This window comes from Episyrphus balteatus, chromosome 3 (assembly GCF_945859705.1).
Source record: "Episyrphus balteatus chromosome 3, idEpiBalt1.1, whole genome shotgun sequence".
Taxonomy (NCBI): Eukaryota; Metazoa; Arthropoda; class Insecta; order Diptera; family Syrphidae; genus Episyrphus; species Episyrphus balteatus.
The window spans coordinates 82120563-82133916 of NC_079136.1; the positions used below are offsets into that span (position 1 = coordinate 82120563).

Here is a 13354-nt window from a genome sequence, read left to right on the forward strand (position 1 = left end):
ACAAAAACAATTATTAGTTTTGGTAAATCCAGAGCGAAGAAGAAACAGTTAGATTTTTTGAAAGTAAAAACTACACAAGAGAGAACAAAGGTGAATGAATGTCTCCTCCATCCACATTCAAATTGTTGTTTTCTTTTTCGATAATTTCGACATTTCATTCTATTGTAATTAAAAGTTTTTCGAAACCCAGTATCTCATCCTTATTTGGCGTAATTATTACGTCTTTAAAAATATTGTAATTTTAATTTTAGACTTTCTGAATATAAATTGAATTACGTGTCGATTTTTTTCATGTACCGATTAAATTTGTCTTCGAAAGTAGGTAACGAAATGCTTTCTATGTTGTCTTTTTCGAGTTTATTATTAAGATTGAACGATCAATTTAAAAGTGGACCGTCAACCCGGGATCTCTATTAAATTCTTGTCTATTACAAAAGATAGAATTGATTCGAAATTCGAATTGTACCAACTTGTACTTTATAACTATCTTTTACTTTAACTAGATACTAAAAAATTCGACTTTGAAATGGCCGAATAAATACCACACAAAGCGAGCGAAAACGACGAGAATTTCTCAATTTAATTTCTCTTTACTTTCTCTTGATCAATCAATAAACTTTCTCTTAAAACTAAAGCCCAGATTTGAATAAAAATATTATTATCTTTATCTTTTTGTGACTCACTGATTTACAACTTTTTTTTATGGGAAATTTCTTACTTTTGCTCAAATAATAAGTAGGTACCTATCTTAGTTTAATTAAGATTTACTATGTATGTTCAAAGATTAAAATTTTTGTTTATAGATTGGATTCACCGATTTTTTTTTTACTAGCGTGATAGTTTTTTTTTGACGGATTATTTTACTAATTATCCTGACGGCTTGTTCCTCCGATTTTTTTTTTTGACGGATTATTTTATTAATTATCCTGACGGCTTGTTCCTCCGATTTTTTTTGACGGATTATTTTATTAATTATTCTGACGGCTTGTTCCTCCGATAAATTATGTGAACAACATTTTTTTATTGAAGAAGGCTCGAACAGTGGCTAAATGCTATATAAAGGAAAAAACAAAAAATTATAGCCTCTGAACAAATGAGCGTGCGCTCGTTGATAAAACTTGCAATACTTAGCTTTTGTTTTGACTGTTTTTTGTTTTTTTTTTTGTATGTTATTTTTTTCTATCATTGTATGATTTAGTCGGTGAGTTCCAAAGAAAAGGTTTACAACAAAAATAATTTCAATCCTACGATAGGATGAGAAAAACAGCTCAGGAACGAATGTTGTTCTGCTTTAATTTTTTTTTTTGTCGCTAATAAGCGATGTTATTGTCTCGTGGTCAGTGATTGTTGTCGCTGATCAAAGGTATTTGAAGAATCAAATCGAGAAGGTTTGTGCTTCTGTTTGACCTTTTTGGAAACGGCAACCGAAAATTATTAAATAGGTAAACTCCTTCTATAGAGTTGTTATCTACAGTATGGTAACCTGCCAACAAAATGGCACCATCTTTAATTATTTCTATATTTTTATTCTTTTCTTTAATTTTAGTACAGTTTCCATTTTCTTTATTTAAAATTTTAGACAAACAAGATTTTTACCAAGTCATTTTACAAAATATATTTCTTAATTCTATTTTACAATTTTCAACATTTAAAAATGTATTATTACCTTTGATTATTTCTTTATTTATTTCCAATTTACCATCCTTCTTACTTATAGCTCTAGTTTCATAAAGTTTACAATTTCTTTGGATTATTGGGTATTTTATATAAGTTATGGATTTATTAGTTAATAAAACTAAAAAAAAAACAATTTTTGATATTTGTTGCTCAACGATGTGAGCTCTTTTATTGACAATGTTAAACACAATTTAATACAATTTGTTTATTCGAAAGAAACCTAATTTATTGATATGCTGTTGATGGTACTGCTGACTACTGCTGACATTGTATTCTAGGAATTCCACCTGTGGGAACCTTCGCTGCAGTCTGGTCACAACTTGACCCGCTCGTGTTGTCTGGGGTCGACAACATATTGTATCAGCTAAGTTGTGTCGCGCGTGTTGTTAGTGACGACAACTTATACTGTGATAACTTATATATAACTATCGCATCTTTATTTTGTAATATTTTAAATTTTGATATGTTCATAAGGTCAGTCAATGTTATAGTTTCGTGTTCGTGATTTATTATTTGTTGTATGTCTTTAATATTTAAAATGGCTGTATTTAAAATTCTAGCTTTGGCTAACGTAATTGTCTGAATTGTATTCTGTAGTTCAGTTATTATAAATTTATTTATTTGTTTAGCAATTCTCGCTTTTGAATCACTTTTAGTCATTACAGCTATCTGTTTTAGCTCGTCAATAGTCTTAAATATTTCTGAGTTGATCATAAATTGCTTATTATTGTTTTCTATTAGTTCTGAAAGTTTATTCGTAACAAATACATGGTCATCGTGGTCTGGTGTTCCAGCTATCCACTTCCATAAGGTTCCTAATTCATTGATAACTCTTCTTTTCCTAATATCTTTAATTTCTAACTAACAATATCTACATCTTCATTCATTTTTATGTAAACAGAAGAGTTACGTGAGTTAATTGTTTTGTAGCCCGATTTTGTGTTTAATATATTTCTGTTCGACTCTAAAATAGTTTTGTAATATGTTAAGTTAATAACATGAAAAATATCTCCGTAATTTTCGTAAATGACTGCGTCTCCGTTCTCTATTAACACGTAGTCTTTCCTAGTGTAGTCAATTATTTCACATGATGCAATAGCGATGATTGTTTTTTTCTTATAATATTGTTGCTCCTATTGCTGCTTGATGAAGAGTCGTCTTTGTCTTTACTCGGCTGCTGCTGGGTTTGAACTGATGGGTGATGACAAATTGTTTATTTATCCAGTCGGGCCTGAATATATTTCACTTTTTGTTTATTTATTTCACTGTTGTTTATTTTATTATTATTTTTTGTTTGTTTTTTTATTTATTTATCACTAACACATAGATCTTTTTTTTTTAGTGTTATTATTTCTTATTAACGTTTTGTTTTTATTATTTTTATTAACTCTCAGCTTTTCTTATTTTTTATTAACACTCCGTTTTTTATTTTTATTTTACACCAAACGTTATTCTATTTTTATTTTTGTTGTTTAATTTTTCACTAAACGTTGTTGTTTTATTTTTAAATAATTTTATTTTTATTTTCCACTAGACGTTGTTGTTTTCAACGTCTTCTTTGTATTCCTTGAATACTTTCTTTATTTTATTTACCCTCACTGTGAGTTGATTTTTCATCACTGGGTAATTTTTCATTTATGATTATTATTTTTTAATACATGGAAAATTTAATTTCTTTCCTTTCACTTTTTCACTTTTAATTTCTTTCACTTCTTTATTTTTGTCCTTTTGATTAAGGATACTTTTTTGGGTTTTCTCCTTTTTAATTAAGGATACTTTTTATTTAATTTTTTTCCTTTTCTTGAAAGGTACTTATTTGTTGAATGTTCGTAGTAACACTTTCACTGTCACTCACGAAGACGATAGTTTTTTCCCTTACTTGGTATTTTCAGGTTTCACAAAAAAACTGATCGTCCTGTCACGGTCGCCAATTAAATTATAAGCTACACAGAGTAGGTTTTAAAAAAGATTTTATTTCTTATATCTAAACTTAAAGATACAATTAAACAATATATGTTGTAACCTGAATGACACACAAATTGAACATGAAGTCTTAATACTCTGGAGAGCACTATTTATACAAAGATTTCCTTTGTTCTTACTTATGACTAATTACATCTTAAAACTATGAAACCATATGTTGATGGTGATCTCATCGGGATTCTGGATAGGTGCAATATGATCCCGGAACGTGCTTAGTAGGCTGTTTGCGATTTCTACATCTTCGGCACGATTTCAATTACCATTACTGGGTAATTATGACTCCTTAACTTGCAATTTGGTGATTGTTTTCTTTGACGTATCTGAAAAACTTCACAGCGTTTATGGTAACATTTCCACTATTCAGAACTTCATTAGATTTAACTTCGATTTGATTAATGTATTTTTTGTGAATGAAATTGCCTATGCAAATCAGTTAAAAAAAATTTGTCTGAAATACCGAAGTGTTTGAGTGCTATACTAAAAAATGTATTTTGTTAAATATTAAAAAAAAATATTTAGATATTTAAAAAAATACTGAGATATTTAAATATTTTATTTTAATATTAGATATTAAAAAAAAATATTAAATTTTTTATAATATTAAATGAAATTACTAATTTGTTTGCTTTATAAGACCTCATTTCATCTTATCAGAACAATTTAGCTCTTTATCGCTTCTTATTACCTTATTACTCTTCTGTTACAATAAAAATCTTTTAACTATATTAATCATCACAATTTATGAATTTTTTTTGTAAAAGCTTTATAGATTAAGTAAAATAGACTGATTTTTTGTGATAAAATAAATCATAATAATAAAATGTTTCTATTTAATTAATTAATGTATAATAAAATAAAAAATAAAATAAAATTGGGTCTTTTTTTAATGATTGAAATAACTTGTAAGTATTTTTAGGAAAAAACTAACAATTTTAAGAATGATTCCTGTAGACATGTGTAAGTGTTTTTTCCTTGATTAATATGGAAACTCAACGGCCTTGTTTCCTTGAAGGGTTGCTTTTGAAGATGTGTATGGCGTATACACGTAACCTTTTTTCTCGGAAAATTAAACAAAAGTATTAGGTACGAGGGCGGTTTGAGAAGTTCTCGGCCTAACTAATTTTTTGTTTGAACTAACCTTTGGTAATAATAAAAATTGAAAAAAAAAAATTAAATTAAAGCCGTTATTAAAATTTGGCCAAAAAGAATATGACGCCAAATCAAATTAAAGAAGACTTGTATTAGACATTGGGGGAATAAGCACTTTCATATTCCACGGTCAAAAAGTTGGCAGCCTTATTTAAACATGGCAGACAGAGCGTCGAAGATGATCCCAGAAGCGGAAGCCAACAGCATCCACCTCTTCATAAAACGTCGATAAAGTCCATAAAATGGTTTTAGACGACCGAAGGTTAAAATTGTGAAAAATAAGCAAGACCATGGGGATCTCTTCTGAGCGGGCTTACCACATTTTGACCGAACAATTATGGTCGAAAAAACGTCCCGCAAGGTGGCTGCCGCGTTTGCTTAAAAAAGAGCAAATATTCAATCGAGTTAAAATCTCTAGAGAGAATCTAAACTCCATGAACTTCGATTTGGAGTACTGAACCACCCCCTTATTCAGCTGATTTGGCACCAGCAGACAACTACCTCTTTCCGAACTAAAAAAAAAAAAATTGTCGACGGTAATTCTTCACCAAAGATGTGTAGGTGATTGCTGAGTTGGAGCTGTTTTTTGAAGAGTTGTAGGAACCGGTCTATAAAAAGGGCATAAAAGCACCAGAAAACACATGAAATGAGTGTATTGGCATAAGAAGAGAATTTGCAGAAAGGGATTAAAAAAAAGTTTTTCAAAACGCCCTCGTACATCGCTTTTTATATTATTCAACTACTAATTGCTAATTATTTTATTTTTATTTTAATATTTAGATCGCTAACTATTGTTAAGAGTAACCATTTTTGTTTTGAGGAGAGTATGGCCCAGTAATCTTGTCGTCCAATATGGTAACTCTGTTTATTTTGCCTTAAATAAGTCCTTGCCTTAATAAGTCCTTAACTTACTTTGGAATGGCCGATTACCAAAAACGAAAAAAAAAAAACGTAAACAAAACACTCTAATTTTTAGTCGCGGTGCACCGCGATCGCAGATCTAATTCAAAATTAAAAATAAACTTCTAGAGATAAAAAAATCTCCCATAGCTTATTTGAAAAATAATAACCTAAAGCTTTATCCAAATGAAGGATTTTTAAAAATTCCGTCATTTAATAGGGTAAACAGGGGTAAAACGGAAAGGTGAAATTTGAGCTAAAATCTAAAAGCGAAATCGGAGAGAAATGGTTTTTTTGCTATAGATAGATGAGACTAATTTAAGAAAAAATTCATGCATTTAAGAAAAAATTCTAAAAAATTTTGAAACTAAGCTATAACGTTTTGTTTGAACAAAGTACACTTGTTGGGGCTATGACAAAATGATGATTTTGGGTAGGGAACATTTTTTTTTGACAATTCTAAAGATGCCAAGTGAAAGATAAGGGATAAAAAAACTAGGGGTCTGACACGAATTTTTTTCCAACACTGCATTTCAAAATATGAATTTTTGAAAACGCCTTGTTTTTGAGGGGTATTTTTGGGTAGTTTTTGATTTTAAGCTTTTTTTTTTGGAGCGTTCAAAAAATCTCAAACTTATAGGACATGTAGGTTTTGGTCCTATACATACATATGAGTTTTGACTGAATAACGGAAGAAACAAGTTTTTAAAAAACACGTTTTTTGACCGTTTTTAACCAATTTGCTTCATTTTTTATTTTTATATTTTTTTGTTTAATAGATAGAGGAATAAAGTATATGAAGTAATGATAGACCATGACCACGACTAAATGTGTGCGAAGTTTCAATCATTTTCGTAAACATGATTTTGAGATAACGGTAAAATAAAGTTTTAGAATTCAACAGGTTATAACTTTTGATCAAGAGTCGATAGAAATTTTATTAAACTTTTATGAGCATCCTGATACAATTACCTTTCATTTGGTATTGGTATATCACACATAACGGTAGACTAACTACAAGCTCTACAATGTTAAATCAAGAAACTTGCGAAAAACCTCAAAACACTAGTGGAGATCTGTTGATCATGAACAGCCACTAGTGTGGGAAGTACAGTACTCTCAGTCTGGAAATTCGACATGGTTGACTTTAAAAAATTCTTACTTCTCTTGTAGGCATCTATGAAATAAGATTAATATGTCATATGAAAGGTGAAATAATAAGCTTTCATATGGTGTAAAATTTTTTTATAGGTTGTCATTGAAAAAAATTGATAAAATAGCTTGAGGACATAAAAATAAATGTTTTTTTTTGCTTTTTTTAATGAAATTTGATCGAGTTCAAAAAATTCTAGCTCTTTTTGTAGATAATTCAATATAATATAATTTTAATAATTTTTTATTATTTTTGTTATTTTTTTCTTCGTTATTCTTTTTGTAGATGTCTCATAGACCTGATCGATACATATATTTTGAGCTAAGACAATTAGGTATAAAATAGGTTGTTAGGGAAAAAAAATGGAATTAATGACGTGAGAAGATAAAAATTCATGTTTTCTTTTTGATGAAAATGATTGTTTTCAATAAATTATTTTTATACTCTGCACATTATAAGAATTTAAAAACAAAAGAAGAAATACCTGGCTTTTAAATTGCATAATTTTTTTTGTAAGCTTTTAAAATAAAAAAAATAATATAATGAGAAAATAAAAAAGGTATTTTTTTTAGCTTTTTCTTGTAAATTATGATTATTTGAAAAAAGTAAACTCTTCAAACAAAAGCACACAACCTGTTTTCAGACGACCTAATCACGTAAAATCATCGTCCGTAAACCGGCTTTACAGACAACCTTTCTTTTTAATGTAAATATTTTTCATTTGCAATTAAAATTTTGTTTAATGTTATTTTTTTTTCAATTCCAATAAATATTTTTTTTTTAATTTCAAATGCAATATATTTTCAATTGATATTTGTACAACCCTGCTTTATGAAGACTTCTAAAGCAGGGCTAAGTTAGGCAGACATTTATGAAAACACTCTTTATTTTCAATGTGAACATTCTTTACAGAAGATTTAAGATTTAAGAAAAAGCTAAGTTTAGTGTATTTTTTTTCAACGTTCACATGTAACTGCTTATTAAAAATATTGATATCTTGTTTGAGCTTTCATATCACATACATACAAATGTGTATATGTTCTTGTACAATTGTGCATGCTAATTTGAAAATAACTGTTTACACTTTATAAAACATTCAAAACATCAATTCGAAAGACACATAGTAATTACTCTCTGAAACATCAAATTTAAAAAGAACACGTGTGAAGACAAAAATAGGTTATCAGGATTTCAAAACTTTTAGCAAAATTGATGGTTTAACATTAAATTTCCGTAAAAAAATTCAAGTAACAGGATGTTTTGTTTTTAAGTTAATTTTGACATTGTTCTACACCGTTCAATTAAAAAATTTCATTTAAATATTTCTACCTTGAATGCCTAGTCAAAATTTTATTATTTTGATCCATAACACTGTTTAATTAATTGTGACTTGTTACTTGACGTTAACCAGAAACTGTTATTGTAACGTATGTATGTATATGAGACTGGGCCAAAAAAATAAAATATTTTTTTTTTTGAAAGTTACTTCGAAAATCTTGTTCAGGATGATGAAAAAAAAATTTCTGTTCATTTTTTCTTATATAAAATTAAATTTCCTACAAAAAAGATCTAATTGAAAATTTTCGTCAGACGAGCCGTATTCGAGTAATTAAGCTTTTTAAATCGAAGTGTTTTTCAATTTGACTGTTTCACTTTGGAATTTTGTGATGAGCAAATAAGTGAATAGAAAAATAAAACCACGACAGATTTTTATAGGAAATTTAATTCTCTACAAAAAAGGTCTTGTAGTAATTTTCCCTAAATTGAGTTCTGAAGAAGTTATTCACGATTTAAAAATTGATTTTTTAATTTTTTTCTCGATTTAAATCGTGAATAACTTCTTCAGAACTCAATTTAGGGAAAATTACTAAGAGACCTTTTTTGTAGAGAATTAAATTTCCTATAAGAATCTGTCGTGGTTTTATTTTTCTATTCACTTATTTGCTCATCACAAAATTCCAAAGTGAAACAGTCAAATTGAAAAAACACTTCGATTTAAAAAGCTTAATTACTCGAATACGGCTCGTCTGACGAAAATTTTCAATCAGATCTTTTTTGTAGGAAATTTAATTTTATATAAGAAAAAATGAACAGAAATTTTTTTTACTTTGATCGTCTAGCAGTTCTGTTGTAAAACATCATATCATGTATAAAAATAAAAAACACCGATGATAGACCTCTTAAAATTTTTTTTAACGGCTCAAATTTTCACCAAATTTTTTTTTCATCATCCTGAACAAGATTTTCGAAGTAACTTTCAAAAAAAAAAAATATTTTATTTTTTTGGCCCAGTCTAATGTATATTCTGTTTTATAAAAAACTATATCACATTATCACAACACCCTTTGATCAAAAGTGTTCTTTCTTCAAAATAAAAGATTACCTTTTTAAATTTTATAATTCATTTTATTAATTACTTAAGGTTAAAGTTAATAGCTTGACTGTCGAACCACAAGTGATTTGATTTTTCATTTTATAATTCATACATCAGTTTAAACATTATGTAGGTACATAGGTTATCTATGTGTGAACATTTACATTATATAAATCAATACCTAATGAATTTTAATAAAAGTAAATATAAATAGCAACTAAGTGTTCCCACTATAAAACGGAATTGGAATTTGTAATTAAATAATTGTTAAGGAAACGAAATACTGTTTATACATTTTCAGTAATATTTTGAAATTTCATTAGCCTTGTTGCTTTTATTTATAAATTCTACAGCACAAAAAAAATTAAATTAATAGTTTACCAATTCCGCGATGATATTTGCAAGTATTTGTATCTTCGTTGCGGTTTTCACTTCCGAATTTTTGAAAACACAATCTAAATTGAATTCAGACTTTCTAAGTTTCATCGAAAATTTTTTGAAAATTGAGCGATTTGAAACCGTATTTCTTTTTAAATCATCTCTACAATTTGTCAACAATGATTTTGATGACAAATTTATTCGAAACGTTTCTACAGAAATTGGGATTCCAGTTATTCTTTCAACTGAAGCGACTTCATATTATTTAAAGGGACAATTCAATGAAAACTTTCTTACAATTGTTCAATTTGATTCGAGTGACTTATTTCTTCAAAGATTTTTGGAATATCTTCAGCATCTTCGATTTTCTAAAACAATATTCTTGCTGGAGAATTCTTCGAGAAATGGGTTCGAACTGCAGAAACTTTTCAATTTCTGTTGGCAGAATAAAATGTTTAATGTTATAGCGGTTTTTCAAAATTTCTCATCGACTTACTACAGTTTTAACAATTTTGGTGAATTAATAATCGAAGAGCTTGACTGGGAAAAAGATTCAAGAATTTTTCCAAATCGAATGAGGAACCTTCGTGGAGTTACGTTACCAGTTATTTTCGGAGGTGCTGAGCCATCAGTGATCATATCAGAAAATTTTAATGGTGAAATAGTTATTGGAGGTCTTGTTGGTCATATTTTCAATGCTTTTGCTAAGAAACACAACGCCAGATTGAATAGTTCGAACATAAATTTATCACTCTCATCTGATAGCCTAATTATACTTGTAGCCAATGGTTCATTTGATATATTAGCAGCTGGCCCAGCTGCTATAGGAAACCCAATTGAATGGTTTACGTATCCGTATCGCATATATAAATGGGGAGTGATGCTACCCATAGAGTCGAAAATACCAATTTACAAAGTGTTTGCTTTTGTTTTTCAATTGGATTCTTTTCTTATATTAATCGGAATACTTATACTTTTATCCATGTTACTTAAAACTGCTTCAAAGTTCTTAGATTAGTGACATTTTCTTCATTAACTTGGATTGTTTTCGAGGAATACTTGGACAGTCATTTTCTGAATCACCAAAAGCCTCGTATAGCTCAAAAATAATTTATTTGCTGATTTTTTTACTTGGAATAATGATTGTAACTTCATACGATGCATTTCTTCAGTCATTTATGACCCAACCACCAAGGGAAAAAATTATAAAATCCTTTGATATGTTGGAATCATCAGGCTTAAAAATCTACACTTTCCAAAATGATATTGATGTTTTATTGTCCAAACATAGACCATTATTTGCACAGAAATATTCTAACCTATTTCAAGCCGAAACAAATTTTAAGACCTTTGTAAACTTTCGAGATAATTTAAATACAAAATATGCCTACACACTTAACAGCGACAAATGGCAAATTTATAAGAATCAACAAAATTTCTTTGGTCAACAATTGTTTCGATGGTCTGATGAATTGTGTTTGGTGGATAATTTATTATCGGCTATTGTTATAAATGAAAATTCAATTTATAAAAATATATTAAATACTCTTATTTTAGAAACTCAATCAGCTAAATTGTTGGATTATTGGATGAGAAGAGCTTTTTATGAGTTAATTGATATTGGACGAATTGAAAAATTAAATTATGGATTTGAACAGCAATTGGAACCGTTGAAAGTTGAAGACTTGAAGTGGATTTGGATGTGTTTGGAATTGGCGTTTCTAATTGATATTTTGTGTTTCGTTGGGGTAATTGTAATGTTTAAAAAAAATAAACATATTAATTAAAAACTTCTCGGTTTTTTGTTTTTCAGCATCACCAAAAATAAAAATTAAAATATATACTATTATTTTTATAATAGTTTTGGAGTTATTTTAATAAAAATAAAAAAAAAAAAAAAATAAAACTCAATAATGTTTGTCTTTGAATTCTAATATAAATTTTTCTCAGCAGGTATTCAACTCAAGAAATCTCATTGAATGTTTTTCAGTTCAGTCCAAAATGGCGAACGACGAACAAAGTTATTTTGTTCGAGTTTTGTGGTTTTAAAATTCCCAAGAGGTACCTTTTAAGCTATTTTTTTAGATATATTTTGGTAGTTTGGAATACCAACATATTTGTAGATTTCAAAAGTATAAAATTATTCGGTCACTGTGGTGTATGTGTAACATTTTTTTTACTTAACATGTAAGAATGCTTAAAAATGTATGGGTGTTTTCATAAACGTCGGAAATCTGCGTTAGTACAATCGTCTTTCTGCTCTGTTGCATTAGAGCCCCCGCACATTACAGATATTATATCGGCCGATAGTCTTGTCGGGTTGGGCTCCTAGTGTGCGCACAGGCCAGGCAGGCGAGTAAATAGTCGGCTGGGTAAGAAATATTTTAGTTTGAAGGCAATTGTGTAGCAAAACAAACTATTTTTTTGATCAAACAAACTTTTTGATCGGTCGATTGTTAATCGTTGTAGTTTGCGCACTTTCATTCATTTTCATACTGATTAAGAGATCGACTAAACTGTCGGCCGATAGAAAGTTTGCAGTTTGCGGAGGCTTATAATAAACACACAAATTCTGCAGAATGTTTGCAGGCCTCCGTAAGTACAATTCTCAGCAGTCACTGAGTGTTCATAAACGTCAGAAAAAAATACAAAAAATGACTACCGAATGAGTTTTGTTTAACAAGCAAAATAATATTTTCTCTCTTTCAGAAAAAAATACATATTTTCTTCTACTTTTAATAGCATAATAAAAAAAACGAGTGGTTCACATTTGAAACAAATTATATCGATGAAAAAAAATATTTTAATTAGGTTGTTCAAAAAAGTTTTTTTTTGCGTTTGAAAAAAAAAAAAAAAATAGTTTTAGTGCACAGATTCATTTGAAATTAATTAAATCGATTTTGGTAGGTTAAAAATGTAAAATATACCATTTTTCTGAGCCCCCTGATGCGAAAATACCTACTCAATTTTACATTACATTTCATAAACCATGTTTTACAAACTTTCTCTGCAAAAACTTTTTCTCTTCGATAATTTGGTCAAAATAATATCCACGTTGAATTTTTTCGAATTCCACAAGCAACTGTAGAAGATAACATTTTTAGAGCACGATTTAGAAATTTTCTGTGTCATAAAAATCTAAATTTTTCGAAAAATTAAAAAAGAAACATTTTTTGCACCACCCTATTTAATATGTTTGGTTTTCAATTTTTTTTTACAATATTTACATTACTTAACAATTAAAAAATCGAACCAAAAGCCAAATAAACTTCTTTGCAAGTTGTGCAGCCATAAAATATTGGCAATCTGCCCGACGTTGACGACATAAATGACGTTTATGAACAGCAGTACTGCAGTTGGCCTAAGTTAGTCTGATCGCAGACCGCTTCCTTGGCATAAAAGAATACTTCAGCCAAAAGTGGTACTAACTCAAAAACCAAGCCTAACTTTGAAATGGTTCAAATACACTTTTGATAGCAATTTAAATTTTCTATTAAGTTAAGATAGTTAAAAAATTTTAAAAATTATTTTTGACTTAAATTCTAACCTAAAATCAATAAAAAAGGTAAAAAATTGAGGATTTAATTTTACTAAATCAAGGGTCATTTCGTGTATGAAGCCTAGAGTGACCGCAACTCCCATAGAAAAAAATTTTTGTCGAATTTTTTTCGGGGGAACCCCATAAAATGTTCCGCCTTTGCAGATTTTTAGATAGCCAAAATTTCAGCTCGCTTGGATAA

At 28.7% G+C, this 13354-nt stretch overlaps 1 protein-coding gene across 1 annotated transcript; it reads left to right on the plus strand.

Annotated features, from left to right (window-relative positions):
• The first annotated feature begins 10657 nt into the window (after positions 1–10657).
• On the plus strand, positions 10658–11663 carry LOC129915113 (uncharacterized). Its single transcript, XM_055994577.1, has 2 exons — positions 10658–11362; positions 11568–11663. The coding sequence occupies exons 1-2, from the start codon at positions 10754–10756 to the stop codon at positions 11661–11663; spliced, it is 705 nt and encodes a 234-aa protein (XP_055850552.1). The 5' UTR covers positions 10658–10753.
• Positions 11664–13354: the final 1691 nt, after the last annotated feature.